An 18,780-nucleotide genomic window follows, 5' to 3' on the forward strand; every position below is an offset into this window, starting at 1 on the left:
CTAGCCTATTCATAATAGCTAACCCTTCTTCATTTTCAGTAACACCTTCTACCAAGATTAAATCAACTTTATCATCTTCATCTACTTCTCTTAATCTTGCAAATAGATTAGCTTGAATTTCCTCTCCAGTTTGACCCAATGATTTAATTACAATTGTATGTTCCTTTGAATTTGTGTTTATTTGTGATAGATCATCTAAGCTCAATCCATTCAAATGATAACTTGTCAAAATTGCCAACTTGTTAAATGTTTGCATCTTAATAAAATCAATCAAACGAGCAAGATATTCATTAGTACTAGAAGGAATCAACAAGACCACCTTAGCATTTGGAGAATAATGTTTATATTTCATCCCAGGAGTTCTAACCACTTCATTACTTTTAACATTCAATTTACTTTCCACTTTACAATTATCCCATTGCCCATTACCTAATTTCAAGATCTTCTCCATGGTTAACCCACCTGGTCTTAATAACATTGGTGGGTTTGATAATCCATCTAATACTGTGGATTCGACACCGATGTTACATGGACCACCGTCTAAGATTAATGGGATCTTACCCTTTAAATCGTGGAATACATGGGATGCTAATGTGGGTGATGGTTTCGTTGATGTATTAGCCGAGGGAGCAGCGATCGGAGTATCACTCAATGCGATTAAAGCTCTTGCAATTGGATTTGATGGGATTCTTACTGCGAAAGTTGATTGGAAATTTGTTGTTCTTTCTGATAAAGATCCGTGAGTATTTTCTGTGGATAAAAGGATAGTCAATGGACCAGGCCAAAGTTTTGATATTAATGGGTGATATATTTTCGGTATATTTTCCAATGGGTCCGATGGAGAATTGTCGTTAAATATTTTTCTATTTAATTGATTTATCGATGAGATGTGAGTGATTAATGGATTATCACTGGGCCTATTTTTAGCTTTATAAATATTCAGAACTGATTGATCATTTAATGCAGATCCACCAAGTCCATAAACAGTTTCCGTGGGGAAGGCAACTGTTTCATTTGTGTCCCTTATAATTTGAGCAGCTTCCAATAGTGCATTTTTCGATTGAATATCGGTTATTGTAGGGAGACTACCGTCAATATGAGAATTCGTCGAGAATATGATCGAAGATGCGTCTACTTTAAGTATCTTTGTTTGTAATGTCTGTATTGAAGATGATGAAGTCATTGAGTATAATGCTCTGCGTAGTTTATGAACAATAAGTTTCGATATATTCATTTGCTAAATTAGTTTCAAGAAGTAGAGAAAAGAAATAAGTTAAAAATAAGAAGTAATACAAGTTTTCAATTACATACAAATATAGATTAAATGTTAAAATAAAATAGCAACAGAGCCGCACGAAAAAGGGAAGAACTAAATACAACTAACTAGATACTTCAAGATTCAATCAAAAAATAAGGTGTAATCAAAAACTGACCTGCATATTTAGTTACTATGTCAGATTATTAAATCATTAATTGTTCAAAAAACAAGAAAAAGAAGAAGCTCATCGCCAAATTTTTCAAAACAAAAATTTTTACAAAAAAAAAAAAAGTTAGGGTGTCAGGGGTTACCCGGTTGGTGTCACAAAAATAAACCCATGTATTTCTAGATTGTTTTCTATGTAGTAAGTAGTAAAAATTGATATGAAATGTAGAAAGGAAATGGATTAGAAGAAAAGACGTCTAGTCTTTGCTTCTCTTTAAATAAAGAAATTTTTTCGAGGAGAGAAGTGGGTGTTAGAATAGAGCTACAGTGCTTTCAATGTGTCACTGTTTGCTTGTTTGACCTGACCTGTGTTTCAGGTTAGTGTGTCATCGTTGTCAATGACTTCTCAAATGATTTGATTTGGACCGGGTCGAAATAGCGGGAATTCGATCAGTACCAACAGAGTCCTCCCCTCCAGGAAAATGAAGAATGGGGGAGAATCCAGGACGGGAATGAAATAATTTGAGGAACGAAGCTGGAAAGTGGTGACGAAGGGGGGTGCCATCAAGTTCTGTGAAGTGGTAGACGTGTTTGAGGACTTTGGAGATGATATAAGGTCCAGCCCAAGAGGGGGTTGATTTTCTAGCACTATTGTGGTTGGAGCGACGAAGTTGAGCTCCGACGAGGACAATATCACCAATTTTAAAGTGGGGAACGGAGACGTGGCTGCGACGGTCAAAATTAGCTTTGATTTTGGCACAGTGATTGGATAGTTGAGCGTGTGCTTGGGCGGTAGCTGTGGAATGGATAGAGAACTGTTGGGAACAGATTTCCGGTTCAGTGAAGCTGGGAGGAGACAAAGAAGGAGGACCGGTAGTAATAGTAGTCACATAACTTGGAGCAGTGTCAGCAAGTGCGGTACTATGAAGTGGTACTGTGAACTTTTTGCGGTCGTTTGTAAATGGTGGAGTGTAGTGGATATCAATGTTAAAAATACCAAGGTGTGGATATATGTTGTTGATAACCCCAATGTTGTTTGGTAGAAGAAAAGGCTGGCCGAGGAGAACAGCGTTAGGTCCCATATAGTCGCTAACATAGATAGAGATTTTAAAGTCAGTATTATCCATTGTTAAAATTGTTGTAGTAATTTTGGTAAAGGTAGACATAGCACTGTTGAAACCTTTGGCAGTTCGATAGGTTTCAGTAAGAGAGAGATTAAGGGACTTGGCAAGTGTTGGTGAGATCAAGTTGACTTCACTTCCAGAGTCAATTAAGCAGCTAGAGACTGGTTGAGAGTTTAGGTGCACGTTGAGATAAGTGAGAGGTGCAGAAGACCATCGATAATATTATTATTATTATTATTATTAAACTTTGCTTATTTTAGATTCCTTAGTATTTCTAACTGATTTTAATTCAATGTTAAAATAATTGGGTCTATAGATGTCAGTTTGCACATCATTAACATACCAAAAAAAAGCTGAGGAAATAAACCAATAATTAGTCTTATGTAGTGAAACATTGTCGTAGCTTTAACCTCTTGCTGTAATGCATAGGGCTCATACCCGGTCGAACCAGGATGCCTACATCTACAGACGTATTCTGAACAATAGGGGAAGACATCGAGTATAAAGGGAGTGAATGTAAATATTATCTCTTTTGTTTCTTATATCTTACACATAATATACACTATTATACAATACTAACTATAAGTGCTGGTTATAAGTCTTTATAGTGAACAAACACTTTTATACTCATCTTTTGTCGAGGCGAAGTGGGCTATAAGTGAGATAACTGTGGTGCTATAACATGGTGTTCAAGAAGAATCAGATCTACAATATGTTTATCTTCCACTGAGGCCGAATACATAGCTGCAAGTGAAGCAATATTAGAGATGACGTGGTTATATAACCTTTTAGAACATATGGGATATCCACTCTCAGACAACTTGTTGATGGTAGATAACGAGCCCGCTATAAGGCTAACATCACACCCCATTCTGCACTCTAGGACAAACCATATTAAGTTAAGATATCATAAGATCATAGAAGCTGTTGAAGATGGCGTCGTCAAAATGGAATATATTAACACATGGATCAAGTGGCTAGTATGTTAACAAAAGCGTTACCCAACCCCAGAAACGGTTCAAGTATCTACGTGATAAGCTGGTTTCCAAGTATTTGAAGTCATCCGTGATACCGCATGGCTTAAGAGGGGTATGTTAGACCATGCTTAATGGTCTATCTAGTGTAAACCAACGGTCTGTCTTTATGACTGTTGGAACTCCATACAGGTATATTGTATATTTCTTTCTTATCCGAAGCCGTCTACTATTATGGGAAAGGTGGACATGCTTAGATCAGCTTCTTAAGAGCTGAGCATTGTTGCAATAACATATTCAGACAGTCCCCAACGAGGAAATCTTAATTAATACATGGAAGTTGGTATAATATGGCGATACAATCTAAAATTATCATCTTGAAAATCTGAAGCGGATTAGAGCAACGGAGAGATTCTCTAAATGGACGAAAAAAACATTACCAACAGGATCAAATAAGAGAAAATTAGAAGAAGATCGTATTGATTGGGTTAATTAAGGATGCAGATACCAGGAGAAAAAATAATCTGCTATCGTTGTCAACACAATTTGGTCATGCAAGGTTGAATAGTCCTAAAAGCCAAAGAAAATGTGAAGGGTCCTTTAAAGCAAATTTCCAGGGAATTTTTCCAAGCACAGGTATTGTACCACAATTCTTCCGGATTTAATTATCCCTTTTACATATGATTTTCTAATACCTATATGCTTTGAAACATTGAATTTTTCTTGATCATTTAATGTACACAAAACACTGGAATTGTCCTCATAAATAAACAATGGTGTTAACTTTATATTGAAAGTTCTGTAGCCTATCTCTAATAAATATTGCTTCTCTTGTTGTCTCATAAAGGGTAAACAACTCAGCTTCAAACGTTGAATTGAAGTGGAAACAGATTTCTGACTTTTAAATGTCCATTAGATTGTAGTGCCATTCCATGTGAATGCTTTACCATATTGACTTGAGTAACCTGTCTCGTTTGCAAAAATAGCGTCCGTGAAACCAATCAGGTTCACTTCTCTATTCGGCAGACTCTTGAAAACCAATTTAATATACCTCATTGCAGTCTTTAAGATTTCTGAATCTTTTAGTTAGATAGGGATGAAACTTTAGATCCTGTAAATCAGGTCTAGTACATGTAGCTACCCACAGGACACTGCCTGTAATACTTCTATAATTGGATGCTTCATCATCATTGAACTTTTCATTTTTGACAAGCTTCAACGGAGTTGAATATTTGGATATTGGAATTTTAACTGGATTACATTCATTGAGTTTGGTACTAGTCAGTCGATTCTCTAAGAATACTTCCTGATGTAATGTAATGCTAAAATCTTCATTTTGTTTGATTCGCATACCTAAATAGTTGGATCTATAATAATGATGTTCCTGTGATTAAGAAGCACGAAAAGGAAGTACAACGATCAATATCGTATCTAGAACTCCCAACCAATATCTTACTTTCGGTAACTACAAGAAAGATTGAAAAGAAAGAAAACATACGTAACAACAGGAGATATAGTTCTTTCTTAGCATCTCTCACTCCTTCTATCTTTTAATGTTACCTTCAAATTGGCATCATATTGTATAGTCAAAGTCCGCATCTTCTTTTATACACTCTTTTGCGAACATATACTAGGATGGTTAGGCAGTCCAGCCATAAGCATTCTTCATTCTCCATTCTCCATTCTCCATTCGTCCCAGTTGGAGAGGTCCAAGATGCCGGCAGATATCAGGGGTTTCGAATCTGCCCCCATTCTGAACGGATATTATAATTTCTAACCAGTAATGGTGAGACGACAGATATGTAGTTCTAGCTTGTAATTTGTACAAGTTGCAATTGTCCTTTTTTATTTATGAGAATTTAGGTCCAACACGCACCTGGTAGCTAGTAAAATAATCTTGTATTCCAGGTACTGTCGCCATATCTGATCTAATTAATGTGAAGGATACTACTGAAGAAAAAAAAAAACTATCCAAAAAATTGGTATAGCCTACTCCTTAATGTTTATGAGTTGCTTTGGCCAATTTTATTGAAAATGATGACTTGCTGAAGAACAAAAACAAGACCGTTTAGCCCCCTTTTAAATAGACAACATATGAGAAAAGAAAAATTAAAATATGGGACATCATCGGAAAATCTGAACAGTAGTTGCCTCCTTTATCTGAATCTTTCACTTCCCATTGTTGATTCAATTCATCAATTTAATTCTGTAATGTCCCTTCCATGGGGCGCTGCAAAATAAGATATCATCAACGATATTCGCGGTATATTGTTGATGATATTTTACATGCTGCGGTTTTCTGGATTGATTAAAAAGATGAATGAAGAATGGGAGGTAAAGGATTTAGGAAAAGCAGACAAATATTAGGGAAATGAACGTCAATATTAATGTTCTAAACAGACTGAGACTGGTGTCAGAGCTATCCACGGTACTTCGGGTTCGAAAGGATCATAGCTTCCTACCCATGATGAGCTATCCCGCCGTTATAGAAAGAGCGACAGATAGAATCAAAGACAATCCTTCTTGTCTTCATATGAAAACATTTTGCGTCAGTTTAGCTAACATCACAAATGTGGGATGATTTTAACGCCCATTGTGTTTTGTCTCTTAATGATTACTGTATTATCTATCTATCAATCTATCAATCTATTATGGACCTTTCAAATGAGGAAATTTCCGCTATTAATTTTTTTTTTGAGGGTACACGTAAACTATATCAAATTATATATAAACTTACATACGTATAACCAAGGATAAGAACGAGAATAGGATCGTAAGGAAAAGGCAATTTTGAAGCAGTCAGTCAGTACAAATGTCACAATACGGTACTACAAGTAGTAATCACAATAATAGTAACTCAATCCTTGATATTGATGATGATTTAGAAGGGGTTGATGATTTTTTAAATGAACCGAATCCATTTGAAGATCCAGCTAATGAAATCAATCACGACAATAGTCGTGGGAATGCAGTAGTAGGGGCGACAGATGATCAAATTAGTGCTGATGGACCAATTAACAACAACTATAATAATAATAATAATAATAATCGCGATGGTGGTCAGGAGTTTATGTCTTCTAATTCTATGAAAAATGTTCCCTTACAACCAACCACACCACCACCACCACTTAATGAAAATAGTAACAAAGTTGAGAATGATGTTGGTAATCAGAAGAAATTGGGACCTGGGTTATTGAATTATTATTCACAATTTTTCCAATTGAATTCTAAGCAATTGATATCAAGGATTAAATTTACTTTTAAATTATCCATATCCAAACAAATGAGAGCGGGTGGTGATGACGACAATGTGGGAAATGTTGAAGATCTTGGATATGATTTATATAGTGCCGTTTGGATACCAGCTACTGTAATCATGACTAATTTCATTACTAATGGGTTAATTTCAATGATTGTAGATAATATAATTAAGGGGATTATTATTGTTGGGACTAGAGAAGTGGCCAAGGATACAAGAGAGGAACATTTTGTTAAATTACTCCATTCTATTTGGATATTTTTTGGTTATACTTTCCTAGTTCCTATTATTAGTTGGAATCTTTTCGTTAAGAATCGTATGGCATCTTTACCAGTGGAATCATCATCGTCTGGATTATCCTCTAGTCTTAAGAAGTTAGAGTCAGTGACTGATTTAATTTCAGTTTATGGGTATAGTAATGTATTTTGGGTCCCCTGTTGTATTATTTTAGATATTATACTTGAATGTGAAAGTTTATCTCATGGACACAAGACAGTTTCAATTATTTTGAAAGTTATGGAATGGTTTATTTTCGTTGGCTTTGGTGGTATTTTATCATTAGCTTACATTATAAAAGTTATTATTAATGATGAGAATGGAGCAATAAATGATAAGAAAAATTATGGTACATTTTTATTTTCAATAGTGTTACATGTTGGATTTTGTTACTTATTGAAAAGGGTTATATTTTAGGAAGTATCTACCAATCGATTTCATGTACGTATGTGACATTTATTATAAACCATTTTTTTCTTTTTTTTTTACATAATAAAATAGATTAAGATAATAATTTCTTTTGAATAAAGATGCAAAATTCATATTGTTCATTCGTTTTAAATAATACATATTATATAATGTAAAAATACTATAATATAATAACCTCATGCAAAAAGAGTTAGAGGAGGTAAACGTGTTTCTTGTGTTAATAGGCATTGTTTTCTCGTTCGATTATGGTACGATACAATACGATGTGTATGTTAATATATCAATGTATAATAGAAATAAGTGAATGCACTATACCAAGGTTCCCATTTTTTCTAGAATCCTGCATTTTTAAAATCTGTTATAGTCATTTCATAAATTGTTTTATTTTTAATTCTAGTTAATATTTTTGAAAAGATATTAATATCAGCTCTTGTGAAACCTTTAGAGAATACACAACCATGTTGCAGGGTAGTACAATCAGTATTAGATTCTAATATTGTTGGCGGTATAGGAGTTTGGTTATTATTATTACTCGTTATTGTTGTTATACCAGGTGAAGGTGAAGTTGATGATGATGACGATGATGGTGGTGGTGAAGTTGATGAAGTTAATGGAGATGGTGATACATTATTACTATTATTACTATTATTATTAGTAGTAGTAGTAGTAGTAGTAGTAGTAGTAGGAGAAGGGATAATAATAGTTGCAGTTGCAGCGGCTTCTACAGCTGCAGCTCTTCTTTTTGAACATGAAGTACAAGGTTCAAAAAGAATCAATTTATCGATATGTTTAATCAACGAGATTGTTGTAATTTTTCTTTTCATTAAAGATATGATATCATTTGTTATAATGAATTTTTTCAATAAATTTAAATTTGATTTAATTTCATTTGTAGTAAAAACATGATGTAAATATTGTGAAAATAATGGTACAATTCTTTCATCATGTGCTAAGATATCAATTTTTGCATTACATTTAATTTTTTTATAACGACATTTATCACAACTTGGTCCAATTCTTTGTCTTTTACTTCCCGTGGGGATATAAGAAGATTTATTATTTTGACCATGAATAGACGTACCAATATTCCCGTTATTTTTATTTTCATTATTGATTGAAGGTCTTATTGTTATTGTATTTGTGTTTGTATTTGTGTTTGTGTTTGTGTTTGTGGTATTGGAATTGGACATATTAGAAGTTCCAAAACCATTATTTTCTCTTAAGGGAATAAATTGAATATTATTATTATTATTGTTGTTGTTGTTGTTGTTTGCGTTGTTATGAGGTGGCGGTACTTGAAATTGGTGTGTATTTACGGGGAAAGTTGATATATTATTGTTATTGTTATCATTATGATTAGGATGAGGATAAGGATATGGATGTTGAGGTTGAGGTTGAGGTTGAGGTTGAGGTTGAGAATGAGAATGAGAATGAGAATGATTATTATATGAGGGGAAAGATGGTACAGCAGAAGGAGGTGGAGGCGTTATATTAGCAATCCCATTAGGATGGAAAGTAGTTAATCTAGGTCTTTTTGTAGCTAAGAATGCTAGATTATCTAAACCATTTTTTTCTTCATTTGAATTTGATCTTTTCCTTGAATCTACAGTTGTAAAGAAGGAATCTGTTATTCCTACGAATCCATTAGGATTAGATGAGGAAGAGGCTGGTGCAGCAGATAAAGGAGGACCAATAGCAGCAGTACTAGGCTGAGGTGGTTGTGATTGTGATTGTGATTGTGATTGTGATTGCGGATGAATAGGAAGTTGTATTGAGCCTCCCTGGTTTTGGAAATGGAAATCTAGGTTAGGTAGGAGTAAGGGAGGCAATTTTTGATCCCTGTTGTTCACTGTTATACTAGTAGGCATTATTGAGGGATAGGTAGATATGATGATGATGAAGTTGATGGACGTGTGTGAAGAGTATCGTGTACAAGAAAAACTAAAGCGTGATGAAAGAAACTTTTTTTTTTTGCTAGAGGAATGAAGAAAGAAATAAGTTCTTATTCTATTGTATTTACTTCCTCTTCTTCGTTTGCTGGAAAATGACCCTGGAGTTATGTTTCAGGGTTGGGAAAGAAAACAGTACGAGGAAGGAGGTGGGAATGCAAACGGATATTATATAAGAGAGGCAAAGGAACAAAAAAAGCCGGACTTGAAACTTGAAACTTGAAACTGAATTTGAATTTGAATTTGAGAAGGAGATCACTTAAGGAGTTTGCAACCGGACTTTTTATTTTCCCAGAGGGGGAGGAAGTTGTTTCCTTTTATACAATACCATACAATACTATGCTATACTATACTAAACTATTGTCCTGTTTGAGACTTACTTACTTACTTACTTACTTACTTACTTATTTACTTACTTAGTTTAACAGAAATAACGAAGCAGTCAGCATCGTACAACAACAACAGTTTGCTCTCCCTCCTCCTTCTTCTTCTTCTTCTTCTTCTTCTTCCGGTGTTTGCAAGTGAAGTGATTTGACACAGTGGAAGTGGAAGTGAGCGCGGACTGCAGGGCCCCACTGTTAACGGTCCTTCTTTGTCAGAGTAAAGGGGCATAGTTAGGCAGTAAGAGCACAAGAGAATGGACGGTTGCCGTTGCCGTTGCGGTTGCGGTTGCTTTTGCTTTTGCTTTTGCTGTTGTTTTCTTCTTGGGGCGGCGGCTTTTCGTGTTTTCCCACACACAACGGAGTTTTCTCACTGGTTTCTTTGGAAGCCACTCCGCCACATCCGGTTCATCCTCTCTCTTTTTCCCAAAACTCCCTGCCCGGTTTTTATCCGTAAAGGGAAACAAACTTTCCCTCGGTGACTGCAAGAAAACAAGCAAGAATTTTGTTAGTTCTTTATTTGTCATTCGAGAATCTCGATTCCGAACATGGGAAGAAGAAAAATTTTATCGTTTTTTTGGCATTGCAGAGAAACTCCCGTAGCCTAAATGGATCCTCCACGGACAAAAGAAAAGAGAACGAACAAAGGTTTTTTTTTCGGGAAAGAAACAATAAATGGAAACCGGACTTTACCCATTGCCGTAATCTTTTCTTCCCTGTTCTCAAGAAAAATAACTGCGGGGACATTCCTATCTACGAATGTACGTTTCACATGCCTTACAAATTTGATTTTTTTACTTGTACCCTTGTTGTTGGTTTTTTGACATATGATAGATACGTTAGTCCCTGTGACTTCAAAACGGTTTTTTTATGTGTTTTGTGTTTTCCAGATGATCCAGGTATGAGAAAAATTACTCAGTGATGTTGTTTTGTGTTTGGTTTCCTGCTCAGAATGATCTCATTTTCTCCCGTGTTTTCCAAAAACTATTTTGTTCATTCAATCATTCGGAGTCCGCCCATTGTCCGTAGGAGATAGAAACAACGAGTAAAACATAAAAAAAACACCGTAAGAACGGACCCCAAAATGGTAATTCTCTCAGAAGAGCTTGTACAGCAAGGACGCTGATGTAACCACTTTCCATCGGTGAAGCAACCATTTTCAAAGGATTCCCCTTCGGACTCGCCCTTCTACCGTGATTTCTTCGGAAAAGTCCGAAAATTGACCAATAGACCCACGTGCCACGGCCCAGACACCACACACAGAGCACAATTACATCATCACTACGTTTTGAAAATAAAAAGAATTCGCATTTTCCTGATCAAGTAAAAAAATTACACATCAAACGTGTACGATTCCCATAATATAATCGGACTTTAAACCACAAAAATGACCAGAAAATTTTTAATCAATATCTACTATAGTGGTTACGTAACCATTTTTGAATTACGAAATACGAAGTGTCATTTACATTCATTATTACATATAAAATAAATAAATAAATTAGGGTATAAAATTTCTTATATGAGGTTTAACCTTACATACACCTCGGACCTAAAGATAAATACAAAACTCTTCTTAGCAGACCGTCTTCATTGAAAATATCTTTGTAACTTCACTTCACTTCACTTCATAAACGTATTACACAAGATGCTTTCCCCAAATGGTAATGTATTTATATCGTCGCATTAATTTTCTATACATAAATAATAGAATGGTAAATAAATTTATATTTTTTAGTCAAGGAGTATTGTATGATTGAATATATGTAATCCGGATCAACCCCTTGAACCGTGGCGTGGAATATATAAATGGACGATATAATAAAGTAGAAGAGTAGAAAGACTCTTCTTGGATAAGTAAATACATAACGACAAATTTACACAGTGATTCAATGCATACATTATTAATAATAATAACAAGAACACCCTATATTAAACCAATTACTCCGAGGTAAACGAACAAAGAGAGACCCCCCATTGCTCTAGTGTTACATTAGCATAAGTATACTGTAAATAAACTGACTTAAACACTTTAAGATTTTAAGCTTTATAACTTCCCCCTTCGGGATCCTTGTCATGGATGATTTATTAAGAGATATTTGGTTTTCTTTAACTATTTTGAAAATTTATTTATTTTTCATTACAAATTTAGATACTAATAACTTTGATCTCATGCATTCTTTCCTTAACGCTCAAAAGATAAAAAAAGAAAAAACAAAGAAAACAAGAAACTTTAGATGTTTTGCTTCCTCCTCTTTTTAAAGGTTCAAGGAAACTCCATCCGAAAGGAATAACAACCATAATAATAAGGCAACCTTCCTTTAAATTAACATATTCTTCTTCTTATATAAGATAATTATTTACTGTAGATATTCATTAAATATCCAGCGTCCAACAATTGAAGACCTATCCTGCATAGTAACTGTAGGTATTAATATATATTACAAGATATTCAACCACTTTGGCATATTTCGCCACTCACACGAAGTGGCTTGAGGGAGGAATGGAGCCAGATGATGGTATTTCCCCAAGGGGTAGCTAACCCCCATGGAAATTTGTCCATAATAATAGTAAGGGTGACAGGCATAGAATACTAAAAAAGGAAATACTAACGAATCCAATATAGTCCGTATAAAACCTTTTATTTCTCACTTGCTACCATAGGAGGTACAGAGGTGTAATAGTAATTTAGTCTAGTTTCGAACAAGTCCTTCCCTCTTTTTTTTTCTTTTTATGGACATATCTCGTAAAACAATTAACCTGATCATAAAACCCTTAAACATTTAAACTTTTACTTAAAAGACAACAAAAAATACATTACAGAACACATCCTTGAAATAAAAGGGTTTTGCAAAAGATTAAGGGAAAATTCCCACCAGTTAGAAGTTGCAGGCTCGAACACTTTATCTAAAAACTAGATTATACACTTCAAAAAATATGCCTTTGAAAATTTCTTGCTACAAAATGTAACTTAAAAGCAAAAAAATACGGTTAATCTGCTAAAACTTATTCAGTACTATAGACTTCTATGTAGCTTATCCTTATCTTTGTTGAGAGTTCCATCCAAAGAATAAAAAACTTGTCACTATTGAAGGGTGTCTGGCGAAAGAAATATGTTGTGTACGTACGTATAACGTTAGCGCGTTGGACGGACTAATTTCACAAAAGAACGAACACAACACACTATAAGATATAAAATCCTAAAGAGTTTGTTTGCGGATTAGTGTAAGAAACAAGATAGAATACCGTTTGAAGATATATATATACTACTAAGGTACATATCTTTGTTAGAACTATAACAATAAAGGAAAACGAAGTAGAAGTGGAAAACAATATTACCTCCTCCAAAAAAAAAAGATGAATGGAATGACAATGGATTTTTACAGGAAGGCCTTAAATTATAATGTGATAGGTCGATATGATCCCAAGATAAAACAATTACTATTCCATACACCACATGCATCAATATATAAATGGGATTTTAATAAAGATGAATGGAATAAATTAGAATATCAAGGTGTATTGGCTATATATCTTCGTGATGTTTCTAATGAGAATGATATTTTACCATCTCCTGTAAATTATGATGATACAGGTTCAATGCTTGCTGATGCTAGTATCTCAACAATATCTAGTGTCCCAAATAATAATATCAATACCAACATCAATGTTAGCAGTAAAGAAAATGGTGGAACAGTCCTAAGTGGGAAAGATATATATAATTATGGGTTGATTCTTTTAAATAGAATTAATCCTGATAATTTTTCTATGGGAATATTGCCAAATAGTGTGGTTAATAAAAGGAAAGTGTTTGATGCCACAGGGGAGGCTCAAAATCCATTAGAATGCATGGGAGTAGAAGTAAAGGATGATTTAGTGATAATTAAGAATCTAAAACATGAAGTTTATGGAATTTGGATTCATACCGTTGCTGATAGACAAAATATTTATGAATTGATTAAATACCTTCTCGAAAATGAACCTAAAGATTCATTTGCATAAAAGAAAGGATTATAGATTATCAAGATAATGTTCTTTGTGTGGAAAAAAAACAATATACTATTATTTAAAGACCACATAAATCTCATAAGAAACTTGTATTATTATTAATTTATCTTCCTATAAATCAAGAACTGAAGGATTGAGGCGTTTATATCATATATATCATCATATATTGAATGATATATTAGGCGAATGACGCCGCAATAGATTAACGGCTGTTGCCATAATAATGAACACTTCCACTTATACACCTATCTATATATATAGACCCTAGCAGTGTTATACTATTTAGGCAGTTTGGCGAAAAGCCTTTTTATGCCCTATGTGCGGGTAATGGGTACGTAATGTATATGAAAAGATTTACTAAGACGCAGCATATACATCAAGTAGGATAGACTGGGTCTATAAGGGTTCTATGCTTGTAAACTACGAAGGCTATAGAAGATACTCCAACCATATAATTCATAGATCCACGTAATTCTACTGTAAGTCGAATTGATATTATATGCTATCTGAGGGTCCACAATTGAAAATGCTCACGTTACAAGATTTACCGGTACATATCATCCAGAAAGTATTTGTATTATCTGGGAATGGGACTGCCATGCCAATTTTGAATAAAACATTTTATAATTGTCTTCGACCAACGGATGCATTGGTAAATACTTTCTTTTGGGAGAATTTCACTTACGATTTATCGAGGGCTCCATTGTTAGAAGAGCATGAAAAGACTCACATGCCACTTGCTCATATTGAAACTTTATTTGACTATCCAATGTTTAGAAATTACATCACAGTTCATTACGACTCTGTATTTGATCAAAATGATATCTTCTTTATCAATGAACGCCAATATAAAATGATAACAGAAAATGTCGATGATAGATGGTTGAAAACTCTCGAACACGTAAGAAATGAAATCTCCAAAGGCGGAAATGATAATGATTGGTGGTATAACATACTTTACGGTTTAGATTTTTATGACTCTAGTTGGCTTCCATTAACCGTAAGAAAAAATATGGAATTATTGTTCGTTTCTGACGCATATGCTGATACAATATTCCAAATTTTCAACTATGATGGTGAATCTGGATATCGCTTTGTACCTTTTATAGTAGAATGGTTTGTAAATGCCGACCATACTTTTACAATGAATGACCTCTTCGCGATGATTGACTTTGCGCAATACGCAGCACTTGATTCGTTTATGCATGGAGAATTGGATGAGACCTTGGAATATATTATGACAGGTTATAATATGCGTCATTTTGTAAAAAATTTCAAAGAGAGCAATGATAATGAATATGAAAGTTACGATGACTATAGAGTAAGCTTTATGAAGTCACTCTTAGCGCATTACTGCTGTATCCCTGAAACGGGGCCCATGCATTCTTATGCATGTGAAGATGAATGTCCAGTATTATATAGTTTAATATATGCAGACAATGATACAACATCCTTTCTGAAACAACTGTATCTTGAGTTCGCAAAAAGGGAACTTTGGATACCTGCATTACAGGTTAGGTTTAGTAGAGATGAGCATCATTTAGGTAGCGATTCTCCCGGTTGCTATAATGGTAAACACTATAAAATGATGAGTTAATGGTTGATTTTGGATCAAGTAGCTGTAAGTCAATGGTGTATTCTGAAACTACTATATTAACTGCTGTTGATCATATGCTAACAATAACTTGTATTCGTATTGAACTTATCTGGTTGCAGGTCTAAAGTGTAAATGTAAATAGGCTGATCCAAGGACCCTCGGATGCAACTTTCTTGCACGATCAATTCTGAATATTATTACGTAAGGGTGGCACCAGACACAGCCTTTCTTAGAATCTAACTTAATCAAACGATTTACAACCCTACTGAAGGTAACAGTGATGATTACATGTTCAAGTAAAACATTTAAGTATTACAACGGATAAAGTGATTTTTAAAACCGTTTATATTTTCTATAAACTAGAAATACCCCATAAAGTGTCCTTCCACTGTCAGGCGTTACTTACAATTTCTGTTGATATATTGCGTTCCTCGATGTTATATGAAGAAAAGCTCAGGAATGGAGGAATAATTAAATAGCTTACTTTGAAGAGGTTTCTGACAGGTTATGAACTTACTTATATATATATATATATATGTATATATTCCTTATTTTTATCAGCAGAACAATCGCAAAGTATTGAACGATGATTATTATATTGTTGTTAGTATTTAAAGTCAAACGTATTGTTTATTTACTATCAGATAGCAGCAGTTTCTCCAAGATATTTTACTTTAAAGCGCATGTACGTACAACGTAGAAATAAATATGTGACATGTCTGAACACGTATAAATAATAATGGTATTATGTTGTTGCTGTTGTTGTTGTTCTTGCTTACAGGTAAAAATCATTTCCCATATTTCCGCGACGCTCATAACATATATATATAGTAATATATATAATCTCATAAATAACTTATGTTGGTAAATCCTGGCCATTCGACGATGGTGGCAGCGGAGCAGGTGTTCCTGTTTGTCGCTGTTGCTGTTGCTGTAGCTTTGGTTGAGCTGGTTGTTTCTTCTTAGTAACTCTTTTCTTCTTAGGAGCTGCCGATTTTGTAGACGCAGCTGCAGTGGTAGTGGTGGTGGTAGCGCTACCATCTGCATTTGAACTCGTATCGTATTTGTATTTGTATTTTCTTTGTTTTTACGAGGTTTCTTTGGCTTTGGTGTATCACTTGCAGATTTATTTCCAGCACCACGTTTGGTACCTTTCCCGGGTTGTTTTTGATTCTTTTGTTGTTGTTGGCCTTGAGCTGAAGAAGGTGCTGTCATTGAAATCTTGGCATTAAATGGTGTTGCCATAGCACTTCCAGCAGCAGCAGACCCTATCACAGATGTAGGTCTATTTTGAGAGTTATTTTTATTATTATTCATAAATTGTTGCTGTTGTTGTAATTTCCTCTTCTCTTTAGCTATTTTCCATTGTTCAATGAATTTTAATCTACTGAATTGATTATTTTCATTCGCGACATTAGTACCCGCTGCACTGATGGATACTTGGTTCGCACTTACTGAGTTTGATGAATTTGATGCTGATAACAGACCACCGGAAGCGCCAGAATTACTTGCCGATATACTGCTAGCCTTTGACGTGTTATTATTGCCTTTCGAAGAAGCATTTGCTGTATTAATACCAGCATTGGCCTTTGAAGAATTTTTAGCTAATGTTATGGCAAAAGTTGAATTTGTAGTAGTTGATGTCCTTTCACTCATAATCAACATCAATTGTTCGTAGTTTGATGAATGTTGAGGTGATTCTTCATGTTCTTCAATGTGACCAACTTGTCCCTTTGTTCCATCTAATTTACATTCTTCTCTGTAAGTATGTATTATTTTACTTTCCTTGGAGTCCCAATATGGTTCAGTAAATAATTCATCTTCTAATTTATCTTTATGTTCATATGGATTCAATGGGACTGAAAGATTTAAATTACGTTTTGTTAACGATAGTATTTCTGATTCTAATTGTTGATAGACACCGTCTGAAAATCTTGTATAATCTGCATATGACATCATATCGTAATAATTTGTCAAATCATTCGGTCTAAGTAATGTTCTATATACTCTAGGTCGTTTTATAGTTGGCTGTTGTTGCTGCTGGTGCTGTTGATTTTGAGTGGATGATGGTGACGATTGTGCAGGAGATTGTTGTTTATTTACTGCGTTATTTGATACTGGAGGCGACGATTGAACATTAGATTCTTGTTTGATGTTTTGATTCTGAGAGGTAGCATTTAATGACTGAGGTTGGTTCGGTTGTTGTTGCTGTTGCTGTTGCTGCTGTTGCTGCTGTTGCTGTTGCTTCGTTTCGTTTGGTTTGATATCCACTGTATTTGTATGATCATAAACTTGAAGAATTAAATTTCCTTCATAAAATTGAATGTTACTATCTTTTAAGACTTCCATAATTGCTTCTGGGATTCTACCTCTTGCGACATATTCCAAGAATTCCTTTAAAGTTTCATTATTTTTATTTAATACCAAACCACCGTTGGATATTTCAGGGGATCTTTGTTGTTGTTGTAATCTGGTATTTGCTGGGGCACAAATTTTATAATTGTTTTCATAAATATGGAATTCAAAACTTGGACGATATTGTTCATATTTTTTCAAGATTGAATCAGTATCTTCCACAAAATTGTAAATTCGTTTAGGCCTCTTATTTATTGTCATCAATAATTGGTAAAACTGGTTTTCAAAATTATGTAAGGCTTGCTGCTGTTGTTGTTGAAGTAACAATCGTTGTTTCTGCTGTTGAAGCTTTTGTTGTTGCATTAACATTGCCTTCCTTGTTTCGGGATTCACAGGTGCTCCAATGTTACCTTGAGGTATAGACATTGCACCTGCTACGTTATTACTTGGAATAGTTGAAGGAGGTGAGCTTATATTCGATGGAGGACTTTGATTACCTGGACTGTTGACAGGTATACCGAAGGAATGATGTCCATCGTTAGCAGAATTTGCATTCATCTTCTCTCTGCCTGATAGCTTTCTCTATTTACTGGATTGTATTAGCCTAGATTAAAAGCAAAAGTACACTTCTACTGACGCACTTTTATTCTTAGTCTGTCTCAACCTCTCTACCTACTGACTTTATCTCATCGATTCATTCATGGCTTCTGAAATGTACTTTAATTAATAAATGGTAATTATAACTATACGAAAAATGTCACCGCGTCAGACAGGCGTCGCCAATTTTTTAGCCAGATAAGTTTCGTAATTAAATACTTAGTTAGATAACCAACTAACAAATGAGATAGATTAGGACATATATATATGTGGAATATAGTTAATAAATAAAAACCTTAGAAGGGAAGAATATAAAATAGATAACATAAAAACATAAAGTTAAAGATATATTAATAGTTGTAGAACTAGGGAAAAACTTCTCATAAAGAAAATTGAAAATGAAGTAAAC

At 34.4% G+C, this 18,780-nt stretch overlaps 8 protein-coding genes across 8 annotated transcripts; 4 read left to right on the forward strand and 4 right to left on the reverse strand.

Annotated features, from left to right (window-relative positions):
* Positions 1–1,234, reverse strand: SUA5 (threonylcarbamoyladenylate synthase; the record flags this gene model as incomplete). The annotated part of the gene is made up of 1 exon (XM_003671334.3): positions 1–1,234. A coding segment is annotated over one exon (1,234 nt), but the record flags the coding sequence as incomplete, so codon positions are not given.
* A 584-nt stretch (positions 1,235–1,818) lies between these two features.
* On the reverse strand, positions 1,819–2,589 carry NDAI0G03630 (uncharacterized protein; the record flags this gene model as incomplete). The annotated part of the gene is made up of 1 exon (XM_003671335.2): positions 1,819–2,589. The coding sequence occupies one exon, from the start codon at positions 2,587–2,589 to the stop codon at positions 1,819–1,821; it is 771 nt and encodes a 256-aa protein (XP_003671383.2).
* A 725-nt stretch (positions 2,590–3,314) lies between these two features.
* On the forward strand, positions 3,315–3,536 carry NDAI0G03640 (Ty1/Copia family ribonuclease HI; the record flags this gene model as incomplete). Its single annotated transcript, XM_003671336.2, has 1 exon — positions 3,315–3,536. One exon carries the CDS (start codon positions 3,315–3,317, stop codon positions 3,534–3,536), a length of 222 nt encoding a protein of 73 aa, XP_003671384.2.
* Positions 3,537–6,333: 2,797 nt separating this feature from the next.
* Positions 6,334–7,473, forward strand: YIP5 (Yip5p; the record flags this gene model as incomplete). The annotated part of the gene is made up of 1 exon (XM_003671337.2): positions 6,334–7,473. One exon carries the CDS (start codon positions 6,334–6,336, stop codon positions 7,471–7,473), a length of 1,140 nt encoding a protein of 379 aa, XP_003671385.2.
* Positions 7,474–7,817: 344 nt separating this feature from the next.
* SUT1 (Sut1p) lies at positions 7,818–9,353 on the reverse strand (the record flags this gene model as incomplete). Its single annotated transcript, XM_003671338.2, has 1 exon — positions 7,818–9,353. The coding sequence occupies one exon, from the start codon at positions 9,351–9,353 to the stop codon at positions 7,818–7,820; it is 1,536 nt and encodes a 511-aa protein (XP_003671386.2).
* A 3,818-nt stretch (positions 9,354–13,171) lies between these two features.
* Positions 13,172–13,816, forward strand: DCP1 (Dcp1p; the record flags this gene model as incomplete). The annotated part of the gene is made up of 1 exon (XM_003671339.2): positions 13,172–13,816. One exon carries the CDS (start codon positions 13,172–13,174, stop codon positions 13,814–13,816), a length of 645 nt encoding a protein of 214 aa, XP_003671387.2.
* A 505-nt stretch (positions 13,817–14,321) lies between these two features.
* Positions 14,322–15,419, forward strand: NDAI0G03680 (uncharacterized protein; the record flags this gene model as incomplete). Its single annotated transcript, XM_003671340.2, has 1 exon — positions 14,322–15,419. The coding sequence occupies one exon, from the start codon at positions 14,322–14,324 to the stop codon at positions 15,417–15,419; it is 1,098 nt and encodes a 365-aa protein (XP_003671388.2).
* Positions 15,420–16,088: 669 nt separating this feature from the next.
* On the reverse strand, positions 16,089–18,332 carry SPT20 (Spt20p; the record flags this gene model as incomplete). Its single annotated transcript, XM_003671341.2, has 1 exon — positions 16,089–18,332. The coding sequence occupies one exon, from the start codon at positions 18,330–18,332 to the stop codon at positions 16,089–16,091; it is 2,244 nt and encodes a 747-aa protein (XP_003671389.2).
* Positions 18,333–18,780: the final 448 nt, after the last annotated feature.

This window comes from Naumovozyma dairenensis, chromosome 7, assembly GCF_000227115.2.
Source record: "Naumovozyma dairenensis CBS 421 chromosome 7, complete genome".
In the NCBI taxonomy this organism is placed as follows: domain Eukaryota; kingdom Fungi; phylum Ascomycota; class Saccharomycetes; order Saccharomycetales; family Saccharomycetaceae; genus Naumovozyma; species Naumovozyma dairenensis.